Source organism: Mastomys coucha, unplaced genomic scaffold, assembly GCF_008632895.1.
Source record: "Mastomys coucha isolate ucsf_1 unplaced genomic scaffold, UCSF_Mcou_1 pScaffold21, whole genome shotgun sequence".
Lineage (NCBI taxonomy): Eukaryota > Metazoa > Chordata > Mammalia > Rodentia > Muridae > Mastomys > Mastomys coucha.
In genome coordinates, this window is record NW_022196904.1 from 97,648,761 (window position 1) to 97,672,995 (window position 24,235).

General features: G+C 44.5%; 2 protein-coding genes across 3 annotated transcripts in view; one reads left to right on the top strand and one right to left on the bottom strand.

The window, feature by feature from the left end:
- Window positions 1-349: 349 nt before the first annotated feature.
- Nlrp10 (NLR family pyrin domain containing 10) overlaps window positions 350-24,235 on the bottom strand; it is a 32,063-nt gene continuing 8,177 nt past the window's right edge. Inside the window, exons 1-3 of one of the 2 annotated variants that reach the window (XM_031387789.1) lie at window positions 10,121-10,179; window positions 6,205-6,506; window positions 350-4,592 (exon numbers count right to left, since the gene is read on the bottom strand). In XM_031387789.1, the coding sequence (XP_031243649.1) occupies window positions 2,854-4,592; window positions 6,205-6,481 (2,016 nt within the window). In that variant the 5' untranslated portion in view covers window positions 6,482-6,506; window positions 10,121-10,179 and the 3' untranslated portion in view covers window positions 350-2,853. Of the gene's footprint in view, window positions 4,593-6,204; window positions 6,507-10,120; window positions 10,180-24,235 lie in introns of those variants that run through there. The other variant, XM_031387790.1, reaches the window with a different exon arrangement.
- On the top strand, window positions 14,004-24,177 carry Eif3f (eukaryotic translation initiation factor 3 subunit F). Its single transcript, XM_031387795.1, has 8 exons — window positions 14,004-14,420; window positions 19,922-19,992; window positions 20,228-20,307; window positions 20,614-20,751; window positions 22,067-22,158; window positions 22,511-22,647; window positions 22,761-22,874; window positions 23,946-24,177. The coding sequence occupies exons 1-8, from the start codon at window positions 14,045-14,047 to the stop codon at window positions 24,021-24,023; spliced, it is 1,086 nt and encodes a 361-aa protein (XP_031243655.1). The 5' UTR covers window positions 14,004-14,044; the 3' UTR covers window positions 24,024-24,177.

Below are 24,235 nucleotides of genomic sequence, written 5' to 3' on the forward strand. Positions count from 1 at the left end.
ATGAGCTGCTTATTAATGTGTAGCATTCATGTGTGTGTGTATACATATATATACAGGAGGATCCTGAGGAATGGGGTGGCCCTGAATTCCAGTTTACAGACTGCTTTTGACAATGAAACACAAAGATTTAAAGAAATAACAAGACAGAACTGGAGAGGAGGTGGCTTAGTGGTTAAGAGGACTTCCTGCTCTTGCAGAAGACCTGAGTTCAGTTCCCAGCACCCATCCACATTGTGGCTCACAATCATCTGTAACTCTAGCTCCAGGGGATCTAATGCCCTCCATTGGTCTATTCAGGCACCAGGCACACATATGCACATACACTCAAGCAAATATTTATACACATAAGACATTTTAAAATAAATTTTATTTAGAAAAAGAAAAAGAAATGGCAAAAGTCCAAGCATTTCGAGTCTCTGTGAGTGACAAATTAAAGGCAAAGAAACATCCAATAAAGACTAGTTGGGAGGTGGGAGTGGTCATCTGAGCCTGCAACCCAAGCTACTCTAGATACTGCGGCAGGAAAATCATGAATTAAAGGCCTCTTGAAGCTACAGAATGAGTTCAAAGATAATCTGGGCAACTCAGTGGAACTCTCTCTTGAAAGAGTGGCTGTGAGGGTGAAAGAGCAATAGGGACATAACTTACTGGCCTAGCCGATGTGAGGCCATAGGTTCAGTCCCCAGTCCCAAGTGGCCAACTAGTTATAAAAGCCTGTAAGTGCAGACCTCTCTGGGACTAGATCATCTCTAGGCTCACAGAAGTTCTCGTTTTCACAGTTAATTTTTCTAGTAGAAGGAGTTAACTTCTGGCAGAAAGGGTGGAAGGACATTGTCATCTGCCTTTGTAAATCTATGTCCTTTTATTCTATGTAGGCTTTTGCAAGGTTCTGTGTTCATCGTGGTAAAGTCTGCATGAAAGTCTTCTCTTATTTAGCTGCATCCTACAGCTTAAGGCTAAAAGAAAACTGCAAATATTCCCAGGAGTCCTCTCTTAAATAAGCTGTAAAACAAGATAGAAAGTATTCTCTGTCAAGAAATAAAACCTAACAAGATCATTAGAGTTTTTTAACTCTGATTCTTCAGCTAATTTTCTGGCATATGTTAGTTAGTACCTGTAGCACCAGGGGGAGAAGGAATATCCACAATGACATTAGTAGAAATAATGGCATAACTATAACCCCCACACCTGAGGCTGCAGGTACAAGAGGCAGAAGTCCAAGGTCATCCTAGACTACACAGTAAGTTTGAGACCAGCTTGACTACCTGAGACCCTGTTTTAAAATAAAAGCAATAGAACCAGTAATACTCAAAACTAAAAATCAAGTAGAGTTTCTTTTTATTGTTTCTGGCTTTTTGTAAAACTACTGGGTCATTTAATCTTTCACTCAAGACAGTTTGAATTGAATGTGTCTCAGTGAAATCTTAGAATATGTCTGGAGTCATAATTCTGTCTTAAATTCATGTTGCTTAAACAAGCTTTCTTGGCACCAAGAACATGCAAGGATATGGCTGTACACCTGTTTCATTTTCCCCAAATTATCCATGGCACTCAGGAGCTGGTCTTCTGAGAGCATCACTTGTTTGCAGAGACAACACACCTACTTCAGCGGGTATTAATTAGCAGCTTATTAATTAATAACCAGTTATCAACTGCTCTCTAAACAAGCTTGTGAGCACACAGACCGCTTCTTAGACATATTCTCTATATACACACAATCTGTGGGTTCAACTTACCATGAACATGATTGCCAAATGTCAAGCTACCACATTTACCATGTGGAAACTAGTTACCAGGGCAACCATGTCCCAAGCTCACTGTTCAAGGCTGAGTTCTTTGCACCCAGATATCTGGGTATGTCCAACAGATGACTGGAATTGCTACCTGTGGGATCAACTCATGAGAGAAAAAATGAGAAAAGCAAGAGTCCTGTCTGCAGCTTTTCTGTAGAGCTACCAGGCCCATACTCAGCTGCACTAGAGCCTACAATAGCCACTGAGCAGGATTAAGTGCCACGTTGGCCGTCTCTGCAGGCCTCTGCATGATTAGCTGTGAGATGTGAGGGTCAAGAACTTTCTGAGGAATCTAAGAAATAGAAGGGGCTCTTGATTATACCTCAATTTCCTCCACTATGCAATGAGTTCAATCAACTCCTTATGCCTACAACAAGAGTCCTTTTCTTTCTATTATAGAGAGACCCAGAGTAGAAAAGGATGTGCCCATTCTTGGAACTGCATCATCTTTTCATGAAGAAAAGTCAGTTGATGGCATAGCTGGGGCTAACAGTACTAATATGATAAATATTAGTACATAATTAAGTCAGGTCAAAGCAAAGAAGTATTTCCCAGACCAGTGATTAGGGCTGTGACCACCCATGACCCACTTTTAACAATAGAAAGTGTAGACATGTCTAGAAAGAATGAGAAGCTACTCTTTATTTAAGCAATCCTTGAACACAAATAGAGTCGACAGGACTTTCCATTATACCAAAGCATGTTTCCTTTACATGTTGGCACAGATGTGTTCCATATATGTATATATTTTATAGAGTATGTGATTCTCATTTTCTTATTTTAAACAGTTTATTTTACTTAAGAATAAAAAATAATAAAAAATAATTTAATGTCAGAATTAAAATCTTAGTCATTGTATGCTAGCACTGAAGGAGCTACTCAAATCAACTTCACACCACAGGAGATACTGAGCACCTATTAGGGGGAGGGATGCTAACTAATTAAATTTCAAATATCTGTTTGCTTTCAATAAGTCTTTCATTGCACATGCTGTGCTAAAACTCCTGGTCTTGATCATGTAATTCTCTCTTCTATTTGTCCCTGTGTCCTTCCCTCTCTCTTATCCATTTATCTTATCTATCATCTCTCCATCCTTTTTAACTGTCTGTCCTTCCTCATCCTCCTGTCCCTCCGTCCCATCATCCTTATTGTTCATCTCCATATGACCTTTTTCTCTGCTTTCCAGCCTACTGTTTCTAATTCCCAGGGCTGGTTCCTCTGTCCCTCTGCTTTTCTCATTAGAAGCCTTATGTTTCCTTATTCTTTTACCAGTTTCCAAGAAAGGACTTTGTACCTTTCCCTTACCAAAACTGCTTGTCACTGAAATTGGCTTCTTCTTGACAGATTTCTTTTCATCCAAATGTTGCACATTGAAAATGATATCTTTCATCTGGATACCTTGTGTGAGCTTCTTTATCTTAGAATCATAGAGAGAGAATTCCAGATCCCATGACCTGTTGTACTTTATGGCTTCTATTTGTTCTTTAAAATGCTTCAGATCCTGCCTTACCGAAGGAGCAATTTTGAAGCAGAACTTCAACCCCAAACTCAAGGTGTTGTCTGTTTTCAACATGTCAAATAAGAACTGCAAACTGAGAGTCACCTCTTCATAGTTCTCCGGATCCACCAGCTTTGCCACTTCTTTGTGTGTGGCCTCTCCCAGCTGACTCTGGTCCTCCTTCACAAGGAAGGACATGGCATAGAAAAATTCCTGGAAGCTGATGTGGCGAAAGCTGTAGAGTTTCTTCATGCCAAGCCCATGTCGGTAGTCGATGCAGTTCAGGAAAGCAGTGAGGCTGGGACCATCTAAGCCATACTTTCTGAGGACATCTTCCTCAAATAGCAGCCTCTGGTGCCGCATCCCCTCCGCTGCCAGGGAGCACAGACTCTTCAGTATCTTGTGCCTGGTGAGCTCAGAGCTGTCCCCATTGCCATCAGTGGGCAGAAAGGTGGACACATAAGCAGTGAAGATGTCCGTACTGTTGCTAGGTGTCTCTGAGAATTCCTGGCCTCTTGCCATCTTCCTCTTCAGCCAGGAACAGACCACCCAGCAAATGCCTGGAACCTGGCACGCTTTATAGAGAACAGCATTGTTTTGCACAAACTCAAGGGCATTTCTCAATTGCTCCTTATCTGTAAAATAGGAGCTGAAATATGTTTCCCTCTCCTCCTCAGAGAAGCCTAAGACATGGACATGTCGTCGTTCACCCAACATGGGCTCCAGACTCTGCAAAGCTGGAGGCCGCGTGGTGATGAGAAGGGAGCACGGTACCTCCCTTCTTCTCATCAGAATGTGAAGTACACGCTCGGCACGACTGGACTTCTGTAACTCATCGTAGCCATCCAGGATGAACAGGAGCCGCTCAGGCTGCCTCAGAATCTCTGCGACTGGGGCTTGATCATCTCCACAACACCAGCAGATGAGGTTGGGCAGGTCACACTTGGGTAGCAGGACCACTTCTCTGCAGCTCACATAGAAAACATAATCAAACTGGCCTTGGTACAGCTTCCCTTTGGCCCAGTCCTGCACCAATTTTTTGACCAGGGTTGTCTTTCCAGTGCCCGCAGATCCTTGCATCACCACTATGGGCAGAGTTGAGTAGGACTCTGCCTCCGGAGCAAATAAAGTCTCCACATGGACAGGATCCAACTCCTGTTCCAGGTCAGAACAGGAAGGTGATCTACGGCTCCCCGAACTGGATGTGGCCACCAGGAGCAGCTTATTGTGGCTGCTGTTAACACCCCAGTCTTGCCTCTCCTCCAAGCAGTGCACGTGCTCCCGGTAGATTTCTCTGTAATCTGAGTAACACAAATGGAGTTTCTGGTGTTGAATGTGAACAACAAAAGGCAAAAATCAACCCTTCAAACTCTGAGATTGCCCTTTAGTCTCATCTTCTACCTTCTCTAACTTTCATTGCTTTGAAGATTGTAGTTGTGGCTTCATGAAGTGAAACTACCATGAATACGTGCATGTGTGTAGGCATGTTTTGTATGTGAGTATATTTGTATCTACCTATATATGCTCGTGAGAGTGTGCTGACAGAGGGTATGTGTGTATTGTGTGATGGAAAGGGCATGTACACCTCAAGGTCAGCATAGATAACACCTCCGAAGTCCTGTGAAATTTTGTCATGGGGTGAGGTGAGGACAGAGAGAGGAGACAGAAGGGAAGCTGAAGTAACTGGAGACTGTTCTTGGTAAAGGGGGAGGGGTCAGAGCTAAAGACTACCCAGCAGATGAACAGGAGCCCTAACTTCTGGGGCTTCACTTCCTTCCCTTTTGTTTCCCTATCCTCCACTCCTTTCCCCTGCCCTTCATCCCCTCTTTTTCCCTTCCTCCTTCTCTCCCCACCCCATTTGTATACACCAGTGCACGTGTATATGTGGGTACATGAATTCATATGGAGGCCAGAGGGACAACCTCAGATAAAGTTCCTCAGATGCTGCCCTTATATTTTGAGTCAGGGTTTCTCACTGAATCAAGAGCTCACCAAATAGACTATGCTGACTGGCCAGTAAACATACTAGACCCTTCTGGTTCTGCCTTCCCAACACTGGGATTATAAATGGGGTGCATGCTGTTAATCCCAGCACTTGGGAGGCAGAAGGAGGAGGATCTCTGTGAGTATGAGGTCAGCTTGGTCTACAAAGAAAGTTCCGGGACAGCCAGGACTCTGTTACACTGAGAAACGCTGTCACAAAAAACAAAAACAAAAACCACAATAAGTGCACATGCCCAGATTTAAAAAAAAAAAAAAATGCCATCAATTCTGCTGTTTGAACTAAGGTTCTCCCACCCGTGCTGCGAGCCCCTTACTGGCAGCTGTCACCACACCATCCTAGCTTGTCCACTCCCATTTCCACAGTGCAGGAGGTCTCAGGGATAAAAGAAAACTACTGAGAAAGAGCACAGGTGTCCACAGAGCCCCTTGACCTGCACCCTAAAATAAGAAAAAGGGTGGCTATTTAGTCTCCATGGCTGTCTACATTCTCGTTAGCCCACTGACTCCTCCTTGCAAGGCAGCATAGCCGCCTGCCATGAAGCTGGGGAGGTGTGACCCATGCACCCTGATGCTGTTCTTCCTATGTAGTGGAAATCACTCCACCAACTTGGTGCCTATCTATCCACAGCCCTTTCTGCATCCCCACTCCTTCTCCAGCATAGCAACTACAGGTAGGAGGTGAGGTGCTTTGCTCAAAAGATATCCTAAACCCCTACCTTCAGCTCAAGTTCTGCACCCAACATTCTTCAGACCCCTTATCTGGAGACTATCTTAGACCCTGGGACTCTGGGGATCCCTGAGGGGAGGGCAGTGTAAGGAAAGGCATAACTCCCAAACTATTAGAGTCTGTGGGGTACCTGAGGATGCCTTTGGTGCCACTGTCACTTCCCTCTCTTGGGCTACACTCACCATTCAGACAAACCTGGTTGAGGTAGTCCACAAGCTCCATCAGGTTCATGACCTGCAAGCTCCTGCTCACCACTCTCACAGCTTCCTGTGCTCCATATATTGAAATCAGTTTTGATGCCAGCTCCACCTGACTCAGACCTTCCAGTTCCCCTCGGGCCAGATGAAATTGGGTCACATCCCGTAAGTGGAACTTCAGCGTCTTGAAACTGTTCTCCTCAAGGTCGTTCAAGGCCCAAAGCAATGCCTCCTGGGGGCTGTTGGCCCTTGCCAAGGCCATGGCAGTCAAAGTTCAGCCCAGGCACCTGGAAATGAGGAGTAATGAGAAATGATGAGTGGGGAACAGCTGGAGACTCCCCAACTGCCCTCCCTTCTTCCCTTCTGGGTGCTTGGCAGTCTGTGGAGCAGAAGCCCTGGGGGGGGGGGGACCAGATGCGTGCAAAGCTCCAAGAAGGGCAAGTGGATGAGACAGCAGGGGAAATTGTCTAATTATCCCAGCTCTATCAGCATGTGTGACCATGTGGTAACAAGCAAGAAGGTTCCCCTTCCTTCCTTCCTTCCTTCCTTTCTTCCTGCCTGCCTGCCTGCCTGCCTTCTTTCGTGTGTGTGTGTGTGTGTGTGTGTGTGTGTGTGTGTGTGTGTGTGTATCTTGTGTATTCCAGGCCAGCCTCAAACTTTTTTATAGCAGAGGATGACCTTAAATTCCTGATCCTCCTGCCTTTATCTCCTGAGTGTTGTGATGACGGTCATGCACCAGCACACTTGGCTTTATGAGGTGCAGGAGATTGAACCTAGGGATTTATGCGTGTTGGGTATCCACCCTACCAACTGGTCAATACCCCCAGATGTCCATAGGCACTCTTAAATTAGACTCAAGCATTAAGTCTTACATTAGCATTAAGAAAAAATGAGATTATTACATCTCAAAAGGTGAGTCCTTCCTTAGAGTGTGAATGCTTACAGAACTTGTGCATGTCTGCTAAGACCACAAAGACAGGAAGATTAAAAATCTCAATCCTCAACCCACTGCCTCACATACCAGCATTATGAGCTCAGCCACTCATGGGGTCCAAAGTTGGTCTCCAGTTTAGGTAAGGAGACGAGTTCAGCAAAGAAGGGAATGGACACTATTAGTGCTTAATTTGTGCCAAGATACTTCTTCAACTCAGCATTTACTAAAGGACAGTGATCGACAGGAGGACTTCAGAATCCAGGAAATGCTTAATATCTAAAGTCATGAGCAATCCATTGCAGAAATACAATGTATGGAGGTGCTCAAAATAGTCTTTAGTAATAGACTTGGCAATACTCAAATATCAATATTATAAGTGAATACCAATGAAAGGAAGAAACTTCTCAGAAACACAGTAGGACACAGGGACTCTTGCCACAGGTCTTAGACCTGTGTAAAGAGAGGGGACTGCAAAAACAGTGACACATTACCCCAAAGTGTCAAAGGTGAAAAACCTGGGGATCCCCCGCAAAGCTCTGATTCTGAGGAAGCTAATTCCAGAAGAACAAGAAAACAACAGCAGAGCTCCAGGCTAGTCAAGTTCAGGCTTGAAGAGCTGGAAGTGGGAGGGTGAGTCAGCTCCGTGGGACAAGAAGACAAAAAAGCTAGCTGTCCAGGAGAGATAGAACAGGCGCATTTTCAGTTCTGCAGGTCAAGCCTGGGTCCTCTTATCCCAGTTCATTGTCATCTGATGGGGTTAGAATCAAAAGTAAAGGTGTGAGTTCTCAGACACCTACTCTCTGTTTATGGGCTCAGTGTACGGTGTGGAGTGGAACCCAGGAAGGACCTCAGTGATCAGGGAAGCAGAGATGCCCACACATCAGATCTGTCAGTTGGCATAGGCAACTTAACCTCATTTGTCAAACATTAAATTTGAGAAACAAGGGAGGGACCAAAAGAAGGGGCCAAAAGAATAGCAAGGAGATGATTCACATCCCTCCCAGAAGGCACTTGCCCTCCCTACAACTTGACCTCAGGCCTAGCTGGGGCAGTTTGACAAGGGACAAAGGGAGTGGAGCACTGTCACTGTCTCCTCTGACACTACACCATTTCTTCAAATTGTCGAAGCCACTGCAGGATGTACTCTGGCTAAATGAAAACAGAAGAAAAAAAAGGAATTCTGTGAAATGGGAGTATAAACACATTCCTAAACGTCTCTAACAGGCAGCTAGTCAGTTGGCCTAGAGAACAAAGTCTCTAAGTCCCCCTAAATCTGGAGCACTTTCTCCATAAAGCTCTTCAAGATGAAAAGAGCAAGGGATTGGGACTTTAACTGATGCCTTCGTCTTTCTGCAAAAGCTATAGAGAGACAACCAAAAGTGCAAAAACCAACAGTAAGTTACCAGAAAACTAGGAATGAAAGTAAATATTTTAAGAGAAACAAAAGAGTAAGACATAAAACATTGTAAACTGTAGCACTTAGAGGAACAACATTTGCATACAAATAATAGTGTAAGCACTGAATTACAAAAATCTATAATATAACCACAATGAAAGGATAGTGGAGGGGTCACTGCAGAGATGGCTCCATGGTTAAGAGCTCTCTCTGGCTGCTCAGCCAGAGGACCTGGGTTCAATTCCTACCATCAACATGGCAGCTCACAACCCTTTATCTGTAACTCCAGTCCCAGAGGATCCAATATATTTTTCTGGCCTCTGAAGGCATCAGGCATGCACATAATGCAGAGAGAGATAGATACACATAAAGTAAGATCCTTTTTTAATAAAAAAGGATGAAAATGGGATAGTTATGATAAAAGGCCACTGGATGATGCCTAAAACTTTGAGGTGTGTGTGTGTGTGTGTGTGTGTGTGTGTGTGTGTGTGTTATTTAGAAATACAGAGATGTAAAAGGGCTAGAGAGATGATTCAGCATGTAAGAGCATTGTCTGTGTAAGCATGCACACCTGAGCACCAAGGCTGTGGATTTTGAATTCATATTCTACCATGTAAAACCACTGAGTGTGGGTGCATGAGGATGGCTGGGATTTTTTGCCCCACAGCCCAGTTCCAAGCTCAATGAAAGACTCTGTCCCCAGAAGATCAAGGAGGAGAGTTATAGAACAGGACACCGGGCATCCTCTGGCCTGTGCATACACAAAGTACAAAGACATTTGAAATCTGAAGTTGTCTTGGGAAGAGGGTAAGGATGGTGAGAAAGATGAAAACTGAAGACACGGACTTTGTAACATGTTGAATTTCTGATACATACACATGCATCACTGTGTTAAAACAATAGGTCATAGATCTTCCCAAGGAAAAAAATCTACAAGGCAAAGAAGTGGAGGTAATGTGTGTGGACAAGTCCTTCAGGAAACTTGGCAATGAAGGGAATCAGCAGAGATGAGGAAGCACTGGCCCAAGCAGTCTTTACCCTCACATGGGAAGGGTCCAAAGGAGGGATAGGGCTAGAAATACCAAAGGTGGAGACTGAGAATAGGAACCGGATCAGAATCCTAAGGAAAGGCAGAAAGACTAGCTTTTCAGTGAGAAAGTCTGTCCGGTGGAGAACCAGTTGTGTAGGTTTCCTGTTCAGAAGATGAGTGAGGGCATGTCTGATAGATGCTCTATTCTACCTGATGTATGGCTAAGAGAATTTTCAAAGAGCTCGATGGCTATGGTAGCAGGAAAGGAGAAGGGCGGGATGTGAAAACTGACAGCCCCACCTGTGCACCTTTCTCCCTTCTCCAAGCCCCTGGTCACAGGGTCACAGCACTCTGTGAGAACTCCAGGAGTCCAGGGGAAGCGGCAGGAATGGGACCTGACTTACTCAGAGCCTTAGGCAAGCTTAGACTAGAAATAAAAATCAAAGTACCAGAGTTCAAGACCAAGAAGCCAAGATGAGAAAAAAAAAAAAAATGAGACACGACTGTCTAGACAGGACAACAAAGAGCAGAGGCCACTTACTGTACCAACGTCAGATCTCAAGGTCTAAGTCACTGTGCCAGAGATTCTTAGTAATACCTAAGTATTTATAGAAACAGGAACTGAGTTTAATTGGAGGGGCGGAGGCAAGAGACTAGATGGTGTTAACCCTGCCCTGGCTAGAGATGGAGGTGAGGACGAGAGAAACTGAGTATCCAAAAGAAAGAAGATAAAAGTGGGCAAATCAGGGAACAAGGATAGAAACAGATAGAAAAAGTGAGAGAAGAGATATAGGTAAACATAAAACACATAAACTGAGCAGGAAAGCAAAACAGAAAGGAGAGGCAAGAGCAGAGAGCTAGAGAGAGAGAGAGACAGAGACAGAGACAGAGAAACAAAGAGACAGAGAGACAGAGAAACAGAGAGACAGAGAGACAGAGAGAGAGGCTTCAGTCCTTGAGATGGGCTAGGTTAACAGCCCAGGGTGTCATATGATTCCTTGGTAAAGACCATCCTGGTTTGGTTTGGTATGGTTTGGTTTGGTATGGTTTGGTTTGGTTTGGTTTGGGTTTTTTTTCAGTTATGACTTCTCAAATACACTTACCAGGGCAACTAGAAAATGATGTGTGATAGGGTTAATTTTGTCCACACATCACTGAGAGTTTCTGTGAGGCTGTCCTTGGGATGAGACTATCTTTTGAGTCAGTAGCTGACAAAAGCCAACTGTGCTCCTTATGTGGGTGCCCCTCATCAGATGAGGCCTGAACAAAAGAAAAGGCCTGGCCCTCTCATGAATAAATAAGAAAGTTCTCCTCTTCCCATGGGCAAACACCAGTCCCTGACACTATTAATGATACTCAGTTATGCTTGAAGACAGGAGTCTTGAAGACAGGCTGTCCTGAGAGAGGCTCCACCTAGCAGCTGACTCAGACAGATACAGACAGACACCCACAGCCAAACAGTGGATGGAGCTTGGGGACTCTTATGGAAGAATAAGAGGAAGGACTGCAGGATTGTAAGGGGATAGGAACTCCACAGGAAGACCAACAGAATCAACTCACTTGGACCGTTGGGGCTCTCAGAGTCTGAACCACTAACCAAAGAACATACACAGGCTGGAACTAGGCCTCCCTGCACATATGTAGCAGATATGCAGCTTGGTCTTCATGTGGATTCCAAACAATTGCAGTGGGTGGTATCCCAGCAGCTGTTGCATGTATGTGAGATATGTTCTTCTTGCTGGGCTGCTTTGTTTGGCCTCAGTGGGAGAGGAAGCACCTAGCCTTGCAGAGACTTGAAGTGCCAGGGTGGGGGCATATGTAGGGGAGAAGAGGGGGAAAATGGGGGAATGATTGTAGGAGGGGGTGACTTGGAGGGGGCAATGAGCAGGATGTAAAGTGAATACATACATATATACATACATGTTTAAAAGGAGATCTCCTCTTACTGTTTATATGGACCATGTTTCCCTCATTTGAGGATCCTAGAATTTTATTTTTATATATAACATAATTCATACATACATACATACATATATGACATGAAAGCAGAAAGAAGACTAGGGGAAGGAAAAAGACTAATGGAGGAGGACTAAAGAGAGGAATAGGTGGGAATATCTATCCGAGTACAAAGAATCTATGCCAACAAGAAAACGTCTTAAAGGAGCTGAGGCAATGGATCAGCAGAGAAGAGCACTTGCTATGCAAGCATGAGGACCTGAGTTAGAATCTCAGCACCCACATGAAAAGCCAGGGCTGGTAGCTCGTATGCCTGCAACCCCAGCATTGTAGATGGTGAGATAGAGGGTACTGGGGTTTGCTGACCACCAACCTAGCCCAGGATCCGTGAGAGACACAGTCTCAAGGGAATAGGGAAGAGGGTGATAGAGCAGGACACCCAGTGTCCTTCATGTCTGGCCCTCATACACACACTCATGAGTACACACTCACACACACACACACACACACACACACCTGTGCATATAGCACACACACATGAAAACTTTAATAAAAGAAAAAGAATGCTGGGCAGCGGTGGTACATGCCTCTAATCCCAGCATTCAGGGAGGCAGAGCCATGCAGATCTCTGAGTCCCAGGACAGTCAGGGCCACACAGAGAAACCTTCTCTCAAAAAAAAAAAAAAGTAAAAAGAACTTCCTACACTACTAACTCTAGAAGGATCATGAGTTTCCTCTGGTCTTCTGAATAAAGCTAAAACATTGGTTCATGGGGTTTAAGCCTGCTGGCTTTCAGAATCAAACCAACACCTCCAGCTTGCTGCCTGGAGATCATAAAACACTCACTTTTTTTTTACAATCTCAAATGATTTTTGAAGATTTTTTTCTTATTTTCTTAAATGTGTATTCATGCGTCTGTGAGTGGGTATATATATATATATATATATATATATATATATATATATATATATATATATGAGTGCAATGCCTGTGGAGGCCAGAAGAGGGCATAGGTTCCTCTGGAACTAGAATTGTGGGTAGCTTTGAGCCACCAGCCAGCCCCTTCCCCTTGCTGGAATCTCAACACCAATCTCAATCTCCCTCTTTCCCTCTCCCCCCTCTTCCTCTCTCCCTCTCTCCCTCTCTCCCCTTCTTCCTCTCGCTCTCACTCTTGCTCTTGCTCTTGTTCTCACTCTGAGCTATCTCTCCACTGCCCATTATAGCATAGGAGTTTTTAAAGATTTATTTATTTATTTATTTATTTATTTATTTTGTATATATGAGTACACTGCCACTATCTTCAGGCACACCAGAAGGAGGCATCAGATCCCTTTACAAATGGTTGTAAGCCACCATGTAGTTGCATGGAATTGAACTCAGGACCTTAGGAAGAGCAGTCAGTGCTCTTAACCACTGAGCCATCTCTCCAGTGCCAGCATAGGAGTCTTAATAATCAGTTCTTGGCTCTGCTTAGAGATCTATCCTTTCTTTTGATCATGCCATCTAGTCACCAAATTCTTTCTTTAAATGTACTAGACTTGCTCTCATTCACCTTAAGTCCTCTACACAAACTGTGTACTCCACCAGAAGGGCTCTCCCTACAAAACCCCAAGTAATAGCTGGCTGCCTAAAGTCTTCAAGTTTTCACCCCAACTTGATAGTATCATTGTGTTGTCCTGCCGTAACCCTTCACAACTTTTCATGCCCTCATAACCTCTACTAATCATTTCTTGCTCATAGCACGGTTAAATAATAATAATAATTTACTGTGTGTCGAAGCACTTTCTAACATAATACAGGATTTACTTAGTCCTTTTCTTTCCCTCAAGAGAATGCAACCCTTTGCTGTTTAGTTCACTTATATTATATACCCAAGAGCCTAAAAGAGAACCTGGTGCATATTAAGCATTTAAATTGTTGAATGAATATGCCTCCCTAGTGATGCCTTATGAAGCCATCACAAACAAAGCACTATTGGCCAGGCATGATGATTTGTGCCTATAGTCCTAACATGCAAGAAGCAGAGTCAGGAAGGTTGAGGTAAGTTCCGGGCCAACCTAACGTATATGGCGAGCTCCAACCAGCGTAGACTGCAAAGTAGATCCTGAGTCCAAAATTTAATTGATTGATTAATAAGTTAAATGGATGAAACAATGAATCCCCTTTAAGACTGATACTTAATATCCATTTACGTCTTAAACAAGAATTGCGACCTTTACACTACTCTGAGCCGCCATCTGGTGGCAACTGTGTAGATTGCTAGTTGTTTCCTCCCCACCCCCACCTCAGTAGGTCCTAAAGTTACTAGGAACTACTCTGGCCTGCTCCATACTGAGTGCGCATCGGACAGAAATTAAAGCGTACACAGCTCACTAAAACTTACAGCCAGCCGGAAATGTCATGTCTAATAGTCGGCAATGTATGAGTCACGTGGTACAATTTAGCCAATCAAATTTCTAATACTCCCAACTCACGCCCTTCTGTTCTAGGCTCTCTCTTTCTCGGCAAGATGGCTTCTCCGGCCGTACCGGCTAGCCTCCCTCCTGCCACTGCAGCCGCAGCCCCAGCACCGGCCGTCACCGCAGCCCCGGCTTCAGCCCCGACCGCACCCACGCCAGCTCCGACAGCGGCTGCGACTCCCGCTGCGGCTCCGGCGCCCAGCTCGTCTGATCCTGCTGTAGCTACGCCTACAGCTCCTGGCCAGACCCCAGCCTCCGCGCCAGCCCCTGCGCAGACGCCGGCGCCTTCCCAGCCCGGGCCCGCCCTCCCGGGGCCTTTCCCCGGCGGCCGCGTGGTCAGGCTACACCCCGTCATTTTGGCCTCGATCGTGGACAGCTACGAACGCCGCAACGAGGGAGCTGCCCGAGTTATCGGGACCCTACTGGGTGAGTTCTGGGAAAGTTAATGTTTACTTTCCGTCCATCTACCTATTCCTCTGGTTCCATCGCCCTTGAACTCTTAGCCTGTTGCTCATTTTACACCTTCTTGCTGTGGCTTGCCTTCCCAAGTGATTTGAATCCCGCCGAATTGCTGTTTAGCCACAGAAATGTGCAAGGAGTAGGTAGGAAGCTATTGCGCAGTTTGTGATAATTGGTCTACATGTTAATTTTATATTCCCAACAGCGTGGTACTGAGAGTGCTGCCAAAAATGAAAGCTCAAAATGCCAGCAAGTTCAAAGCCCTTGACCCGTTTAAACATAGTACCCACGTTCCCCCTGTTATCCACTGACCTACCACCACCCCAACACACACAGAAGGTACCCACCACCCATGTTAGGGAAGAGAATGTGTCAGAAGCATCCTCCAATTCAACAAATAAAGCGGAAATTTTCGTAACATGTTCTGGATATATAATATCTTGCTTTCCTGAACTTTTCAGACAGACACGTGTCTCAAGGTCTTCTCACATACTGGTTCCTGGTAGAATAAAGCCTATGTATGCTCAGCATCAAGTTCCTGCCCCCCACCCCCACCTCACTCGCCTCTGATTTTTCGTTTGGACACAAACTGTATTACGTGTTTACATGCGTCTCTAACTTTCAAGATAAAGAGTGATCTTTTCTTTGCCTGTGTGACAGATTTGGGAAAGTAGATCATTTATGTTAAAGTAGCTTGTAAACCTGAAAAGCACTGAAGACTGTTGAATACGTTCCATTCTCTGAGGACTGCTGGTCCTGTTTCCTCTCTGCCTTTTAGAAGCTTTTAGACATTGCAGTCCACTCTAGCTGCATCTGTCATTTCTCACTGGTGGTCTTATAGCAGGCTGTGCACCATAGAAGACAATTCAAGTACTGCAAAGAGGACAGGGTTTGTGGTCAGTCTCCAGCAGTCACTAGCTTTGTGTCCCCTGAGAAATCACCATCAGAGACTTCTATAGAAGATAGGTTTTTATTTGTTTTTGTTTTGTTTTTCAAGGGCAACAAACACTTTTTAAAATATATTTTTTTACTTTTATTTTATGTGCATTGGTGTTTTGCCTGCCTATATGTTTAAAAGTGCCAGATCCTCTGGAACTGGAGCTACCGACGGTTATAAGCCACCATGTGGGTGTTGGGGATTGAACTCAGGTCCTCAGGAAGAGCAACCAGTGCTTTCCACCACTGAGCCGTCTCTCCAGCCCCAGCAGACAGTTTTTGTGAGAATGAAACATTACAGCCAGCAGTTAATGGCTAACACACCTCAGGTACAGTTGTTGGTCATCCTCTGTCACATAGTAGGCCATACCACCCCACCATACATTTCTTTGTCTTTGACAATATAGGCGTTTACAGGAATTTAGAGATACCTTGTCTTTTATCAAAACACACTTTCTTTGTCTTTGCCACATATCTTTCATGCTCTTCGTTTTATTTCAGTCCTCAACTATGATCCCCACTTCTCTCTAGTTTTTTTTTTACATTTTATTTAATTTTTTTTTAATTTTTTTAATTAAATATTTTCTTTATTTACATGTCATATGATTTTTCTTTTCCCAGTTTCCCCTCCCAGGAACAAACAAACAAACAAAAACAACAAAAAAACCCTGTTGGCTTCCCCCTCCCCATGCCTGCCACCCCACCCTTTCCCACTTATTGGCCCTGGCATTCCCCTACACTGGAGCACAGAACCTTCACAGAACCAACGACCTCTCCTCCTGTTGATGGCTGATGGCTTCTCTCTTTTTTAACATCTAACAGTGTGTTGACATTCTGTAATTGCCCTACTGTGATACAAAAGAATTTTGTAGCAGTGACTTGCCACCTAACAAATACTTTGAATGTGCTGCCTAATTCCCAGTCTCTGGAGCTGTTTAACTAAAGGAATAAATGTCTACCCAAGGTTTATGTTTATCCCATTTTTATCGTAGGAAGGCTAACTGTAGTGTATGGATTCTCTATCAGACTGAATCCTGCTCAGCGCTCCCACTGTTACAAAACAGTTATTGATTTAAAAAAAAAAAAAATATGTGCCTGGCAGAAGCTTGCACTTTCTTGGTTTTTTAATTTGTAAAAGACTTTGTTTAGTTAAATGAAATCATTGTTGAGTTTTGTGTACCATAGAGTTGTTAGGTACTTGGAATTCAAAATTAGTCAAAGGACCACTGCGATAACCTTAAACTCAAGGTGGAAACAGTCCCTGTAAATAACTACTATACGTGTGATCAGTATTCTGCTAGCAGGTGTTAGCAGGGTAACCCTTAAAGGGTTATGAAGGAGTCATAGCAGAATGTGCAAGAATTTATTATATCATTGATAAAAGTATAGCAACATATGACAACATATAGCAATTTTAGAGTCCTTGGAAAGACATTAGATAATAAGACATTTTTAAAGCTAGGGAGGTAAGGCAGTGAAGGGCTCGCCACACAAGCATGAGGATCTGAGTTCGAGCTCCAGGTCTGTGTTAAGTTGTTGTGGGGCTCGCAGCACAAGCATGAGGATCTGAGTTCGAGCTCCAGGTCTGTGTTAAGGTGTTGAGCACAGACTTGAAGTCTCAGCCCAGCTTGTTGTGCAGCCGGCCTACGCTACATGGCAAGCTTCAGGGCAAGGTGGGTTGGATGGCTTCTGAAAAGAACAACCTGAGTTAATCTCCTGGTGCATGGAAACATAGATGTAACTACTTAAAGGGTTATGAAGGAGTCATAGCAGGATGTGCAAGATCATGGTAAGGCGGAACACATTTTCAACGTGAAATAAGTCCTAAAATGGACAGTATCCACATGTGATTCCAAAGGAGCAAGACCTGAATTTAAAATCTTACATGTTGCTGTAAGACTTTTAAATAGTTTTCAGCGAATATGCCCATAGGTTAAGTTCTATGTAAGCACTACTAAGCCTAGTATCCTTTATCCTTTAAATAAAAAACTTAGCTGTTCAAATTATAGAGTATAAAATTACTAGAAGTGTGTTTTAAATATCATACTTTTGAAAACTCAGAGGATATCTGGGAATGCTAATTTTTTTATCTCTGAATCTCAAAAAATTGCATGCCCAGAATTTGAAAACTGAAAAACGTGTTTGCTTTTACTTTCTGTAGTAGTTCCAAAATGTATCACTGTTGAGAAATAAGCATGTGTTTTTAATTTAAAAATGAAACAATTTTAAAAAGAGCCCCTGGCAAGTCCACTGTCCAAAGAGTTCAGCATCCCAGGCTTAAGGGAGTGTGGCAGGAGGTGAAGCCCTTGGTGGTTTGGACACCTGCCTATGGGACAGTACTCACAGGGAACTGAGAAGACTCAACCAGGATTGTTTCTGCAGGAGGCCCTTGACCAATACTCATTCCAAAGCTGAGACCAGGAGAAATTAAGAGAATGTGCCTGCTTTGCGGAGAGTAGTAGACTGAGTTGGGCCTGGACAGCAGACTGAGGGCACTCCGGGAAGGCAGAAGCACTTGCGAAGCAGAGGCAGAGAGAGGTAGAAGAGTGAAAGCTAGGAAATAGAGATGGTAGGACATGGCGTGATTGAACTGTAGTATGAGAGGGTGCTTGGGTGAATTCTAGACCTGAAGTGTGCATATAAGAAGAAAGGAGAGACAGAGCTTGGCTTGGGCTTGGTGGGTATTCCTTATGAGGTTGCTACTGAGTGTGCCAGTGGATTTGTCAAGTAGAAAATTGAGTAAGCAAAGCTGCCAGGGTGGTTCACAAGTCTGTCCATGGTTCACTTCCCAGAACCCACATGATAGAAGGTGAAAACCTCCTGCAGATTGTCGTCTGACTCCATGGAGAAGCAGTTGCAAGTGCACACCCATAATTAGTGTAAAAGAAAGGCAAATTTTAACAATAAGTGTGAAGAAGCAAATAAATGTAAAGAGGTGTGGGCAAGTATGCCCTAGCCACCAGAAGATAAGTAACTGAAATAAAGAGGGTAGGTGAACTCACCTACCACAGGGATTGGTAGCTGTTTTAAAAAAAAAAAAAAAAAAGTCAAGAAATATTTTCAGCTTTGTGTGCAGTCTGTCACAGCTACTCAATTCTACCTTTGTAGCAAGAAAAAAGCCATAAATAATGCAAAAGAGATTGGGCACATAAACATGAACTGAAATGTTTCTGGGTCAGGACTTGACCTAGAAAAGGAGCACAGAGCAAAAACTGGGAACTCTAACAGTGCTGAAACCCCGAGGTGTCAGAGGAACCAATGGATTAGGAAGAGAAGGGAGAAAGCTAGAAGAGATTAGTGTCCTGGAGGCCCTAGGAGAAAAGGCTCTGAAGTGGGAGAAGCAGTCGCAATGGTCAGAAGTTGGTGAGTGCTCAGAAACACTGTCTGAAAAAGCAACATTGTCTTAGGGTTCCATTGCAGTGAACAGACACCATGGCCAAGGCAACTCTTACGAAGGACAACATTTAGCTGTGGCTGGCTTACTGGTTCTGAGGTTCAGTCTATCATCAAGGTGGGAAGCATGGCAGCATCCAGGCAGGCATGACACTGGAGAAGGAGCTGAGAGTTCTACATCTTGTTCAAGGGAACCCAGGAGAAGACTGGGCTTCCCTCCCTTGTGGCTAGAAGAAGGGTCTCAAAGCACACCTCCTAATGGCACCACTCTCTGTGTCGGCCAAGTACATTCAAACCACTGCATAGTTCAGAAGATGAAACCATAGCACTAGCCAACAAGACACCAATGTTACGAGGGTAGGGGTGAGGAACTTAAAGGAAAGTACCAGGACATCAAGAGAGTGAGGTTGGGACCTGTGGCTCAGTGAGATCCAGGAACTAAAGTGAATGTTCACGGTGTGAGAGGAAGTCTGTGGTAAGGACACCTTTGGGGTTGGAATGACCCTTTCACAGAATGACCCAAGCAGAAAACACATGTGCTTGCATTACATTTATAACAGTAGCAAAATTACAATTATCAATTCATAATTTTCTGGTTAAGGGTCCCCACAACATGAAGGTCATAGCATTAAAGGTTGAAAACCACTACTCTTGAGAGTACAGAGTATTGTGGGGAAGCTAGTAGTGGAAATAACAGGCAAAGGAGACCTTGCGAGAGAAGACTTAATGCTGTGTGGTGATGGAGAGAAGGGTTGGGGAGCTCTGAGTTCTCTAGAAAAATACTAGATCTGTTGATGCTGAGCTTGGGGCTAATGTGTTGGCTTCATGTTTGCTGGCTTTGAAGCCATCTCCAAAAGCATTCCAAAAGTAGGACCTGGAGAAACAGCTTAGTTAATAGAGCACTTGCCTGTCATGCATAAAGCCCTGAGTTCAGTCTCCAGCACCACAAAAACCAGGGGTGGTGATGCATACCTGTAACCCTAGCACGAGGCTGCTGGAGACATGAGACTCAGGAGTTGTTGTTCATCTTTAGTGAGAAAGGACTCTGACCCTGGGGGATGGGGATAGGTAGTTGGTCAGGGGCTATGGGCTTTGGGATCTCAGGATTATGTAACATCTGGCTCTTTTCTCTTTACCAGGAACTGTTGACAAGCACTCGGTAGAAGTCACCAACTGCTTTTCAGTGCCACACAATGAGTCAGAAGATGAAGTGAGTTGAGCATGGATTTAAGCAGCCCTTGTATAGTTCACAGCCATTCGACTACTAGCTTCCCCAAGCCCCCACCCCCACCCTACCCCCCAATGCTCTGTCTGTAACCAGAGCTGCAACTGAAGCTCTTCTTTCCCTGTCCACATTGGGCCTCCTCAGATGCTGGGGTTGGTAACTTTTCCTATTCAGTATATACTTCTAGCTTCTTAACCTCCTCTCCTGCCTTCCCCCTTAGGTGGCTGTTGACATGGAATTTGCTAAGAATATGTATGAATTACATAAAAAAGTCTCCCCAAATGAGCTCATCCTAGGCTGGTAAGATGGAGAGGGTGGGAGTGGATAGAAAGTCTCATTGAGGGCCAGGCTCATTGTCATCAGACTAGATCTTGTCTACCTTTTCAGACATAGAACATATAAAGCATGTGACCTTGAGAACCTATAATATTTTGATGATACTTTGATCCTATAAAGTTGAGAATATTTATTTTCAACTTTTGTTATGCAGAGTTTTTCATATTGTTAGTTACTGCTAAAATGGGTGTCAGAACCCAGCGACACCCACTGCACTATTATTGTATTTGGTATCATTTGCTGTCATGTGTCTGTAATTGCTGTTTCTAGGTATGCCACAGGTCATGACATCACGGAACATTCTGTGCTGATCCATGAGTACTACAGCAGGGAGGCCCCGAATCCCATTCACCTCACAGTGGACACAGGTCTCCAGAACGGGCGCATGAGCATCAAGGCCTATGTCAGGTGAGTCCTGGGCACATTCAGGTCTAATCCTGCAATTTATTTTCTCTTCAGGAACTTTATTCCTCTTTTAACACTGTCATTAGAGAAGTTTCTCGAGTGAAGTCAGACCCCATAACTTACACTCACTGGTCCTGCTTACACTGGAGTATTTGTTGCTATAACCATTCCAAATGGCAGTGCCTTTAGTATGCGAACAAACTACTGTGTTCATTTGTATCATCTTCTGGAACAGATAACCCTCACATGATGTGTTTATCATGGTCCTTCTGTGCCTGTTTTTATTGCTTTTCTGAATTATCATTAGTTTTTCATTGTCTTGGTTTGCTTTCCATTGCTGTGATTAAAACACCGACCAACACCAACTTGGGAAGGAGAAGGCTTATGTCACCCTACAGATCCCAGTCTATCATTGAGGGAAGTCAGGGTGGGAACCTGGAGCAGAACCATAGTGATGCTGCATATACTTCAGTGTTCCCCTGGCTTGCTCAGACTGCTTTCTAATTCCACCCTCGACCACCTACCCAGGGGTGGTGCCACCCACATCAATCAAGAAAATGCCTCACACACTTGGCAGGCCAATCTAATGGAGGAATCACCTAGCTTATGTCAAGTTACCACAAACACTAACCAGTACATTCATTATTCCTAGGACTAAGCACAGTATTTATAGATTAGAAGATGCTGGCATTGTTTGGAACACATCTTTTAAGCTAGGATTAAGTATACTTTAGAACAATAACATAGCAGTGTTGACACATAAAACTTGCTGGCAGCAACAACACCATTTGTCAGGGCTTGCTGGGGAAGCCTTTACCATTTGAAGAAAGAAGAGCTTCTTACTATAACTTGAGCGTATTAATGAGCCCTGGCCCTTACCTTCACATCCTTGCTAGTCTCTACAAATTCATCTTCTTCAAAATCCAGGTGAAAATGCAGAGTTGAAATAGGCACAACAATTTTAGTGAATTTACTTCTAGCACCCAATCTAGTGGTTTGGGACATGAATCAGTTTGGCGTTTTAGTGATAATGAAAAGCACAAGCCCAGAAAAGAATGTTCTGGTGTGTCTGATTTCTCTGGAAATGGATGTGACTGGCCAGCCAGGACATCAGAGTCCTGTCATGCTCGCTGGCATTATGGTGTATAAAGTCTTTCCACACTAAAGAGGAAAAGGAAAGTTTGCTCACAAGGTATCTCTGGGACATCCTGGCCTGCTCAAGTGGAAGATGCTAACCTTGTGACTGCTTTCCCAGCCTAGTGTACACAAGGAAACTGCTCCCAAGGGCGTCTGTTTACCTTTTCTCCTTCTTCCCCAGCACTTTAATGGGTGTCCCTGGGAGGACCATGGGAGTAATGTTCACACCTCTCACAGTGAAGTACGCATATTATGACACTGAACGCATTGGAGGTGAGTTTCCTTCCCCACTGTACATGCTTGGAGACCCTAGGATTATTCAAGGGAGGAGCTGTTTCTCTGACAAAGATGTAGGCCTTGGGTAGCTTAAAGAACAGATCCAAGGTTCATGCTGACTGAAAGTTGAAGGTTTGTTCAGGGTGGGAAATTATCAGTGTCATGGGCCATATAGTCATCCATATGAGGCCAGAACCAGTAGTTAGCAAGCAGGTAGTCAGTGAGAAGGGATTTAGGGGAGCTGACTGTTTCCAGAAGGCATGGAAGGAGTTAGTAGGTAATTAGAGACCTCTTTCCTCCTATCATGACTAAATTTTCTCTGTTGTCTCTTATTGCCTGTCCCACACAGTTGACCTCATCATGAAGACGTGTTTTAGCCCCAACCGAGTGATTGGACTCTCAAGTGACTTACAGCAAGTGGGAGGGGCCTCAGCTCGCATCCAGGATGCTCTAAGCACTGTATTGCAGTATGCTGAGGATGTGCTGGTGAGAAATGGGGAGGGAAAAGCAAGGGAAGGTGGGCATCCCTGCCAGGTCTGCTGGTGACATGACAGTACCTGACAGGTCAGCGCCTCATTGAGTCTTTGTTTTGTGCTCAGTCTGGGAAAGTGTCTGCTGACAACACGGTAGGCCGCTTCTTGATGAGCCTTGTCAACCAAGTACCCAAGATAGTTCCTGATGACTTTGAGACCATGCTCAACAGCAACATCAACGTGAGTTCCATGGCTGCACCCTGGGAGTCGGGTAGAGGGACAGCTGCTGTGTCATCCAGGTTGGAGGCAGTACAGTATATTCAGAGACTCCAGTCCCCTAATGGTTTATCCGAAGTACTACTGGTATTGCCATGACTTGTTAACTAGACTTAGAAGACTAAGACTGGGCAGTGGTGGCGCACACCTTTAATCCCAGCACTTGGGAGGCAGAGACAGGCGGATTTCTGAGTTTGAGGCCAGCCTGGTCTACGGAGTGAGTTCCAGGACAGCCAGAGCTACACAGAGAAACCCTGTCTCGAAAAGAAAAACAAACAAACAAACAAAAAATAGATTATCATATGAAACTGTCCCGCAGTTTCATGAACCAGGTTCTAACTCGACTGAAGAGAGAAAGAAGACCTGAAACACAGAGTTCAAGAACAAAAGGACAGGAAGCCAAGTTGAGGGTTTCCAATCAAGGCTCGCCACTTTACTTTTGGGTTTCAGCATTTATACATGAGAGCCAAACTGGATTTCTAGGTTACAATGACATTTGCATAACATAAACATTGAGGAGTCAGGGAAGAGTCAGGAGGGAGTCCCGAAGGTCACCAACTGGCTCAGATGTCCTCAGGCAATAGGTGTTGTCACAGGCTTAGTCGAATCTCTGCTGAACTTCTAGAAGAACTTTGAGAGATGAGCCTGCAGATGGTCTTTCAGCTTAATTCCCTAGGTGACCACCTCGGGCAGAAGCTGCCAAAGGCCTGAGGCAGAACTGGGCTCGGGAGGCAACTATCATACAGATGTCTCTTAAAAAAAAAAAAAAAAGGCGACTACTTTTCCCCATCTGTTCATAGGGCACAACCCTATACTCCACAGGGCTACACTGCACTCCCCATCTATGAGTATCAGAGAGGATAGCATTCATGCACATTTCCTTCCTGGCTTCTACCTTCAACCCTTGCTCAGTCTGTCTCCACTGGCATTTATCCAGGACTCTTCACAGCCTGTGTCTAGGTGGAGCTGGCTAACCAGCCTTTCTGTCCCCATTCCACTCTGCCTCTCACTCACTGCTTATCCTTTGTCTTCCAGGACCTGCTGATGGTGACCTACCTGGCCAATCTCACCCAGTCACAGATTGCCCTCAACGAGAAACTTGTAAACCTGTGAATGAGCCCCAAGAGGCACTTGTGCCTGTTGAGGTTTTTCACCACAGGACTGAGACTGAAGTGGAGGCAAAGGGTTTCTTTGTGGTCTTGAGTCACAGTGACTCAGTCAGCTGCTTGTGACTCCAAATAAACATAGCTTACCTTTTGTAAATGAACTTTATCTGATGTGAGTTTATTGTTGGCTAGGAGAAAGAAGCATGTTCTTGAGCTCAT

Coding starts and splice junctions, on each gene's coding strand:
- Eif3f (XM_031387795.1), top strand. CDS start 14,045: ATGGCTTCTCCGGCCGTACCGGCTAGCCTCCCTCCTGCCACTGCAGCC. Junction 14,421..19,921: donor AGTTATCGGGACCCTACTGG/GTGAGTTCTGGG, acceptor TCTCTTTACCAG/GAACTGTTGACAAGCACTCG. Junction 20,752..22,066: donor AGCATCAAGGCCTATGTCAG/GTGAGTCCTGGG, acceptor CTTCTTCCCCAG/CACTTTAATGGGTGTCCCTG.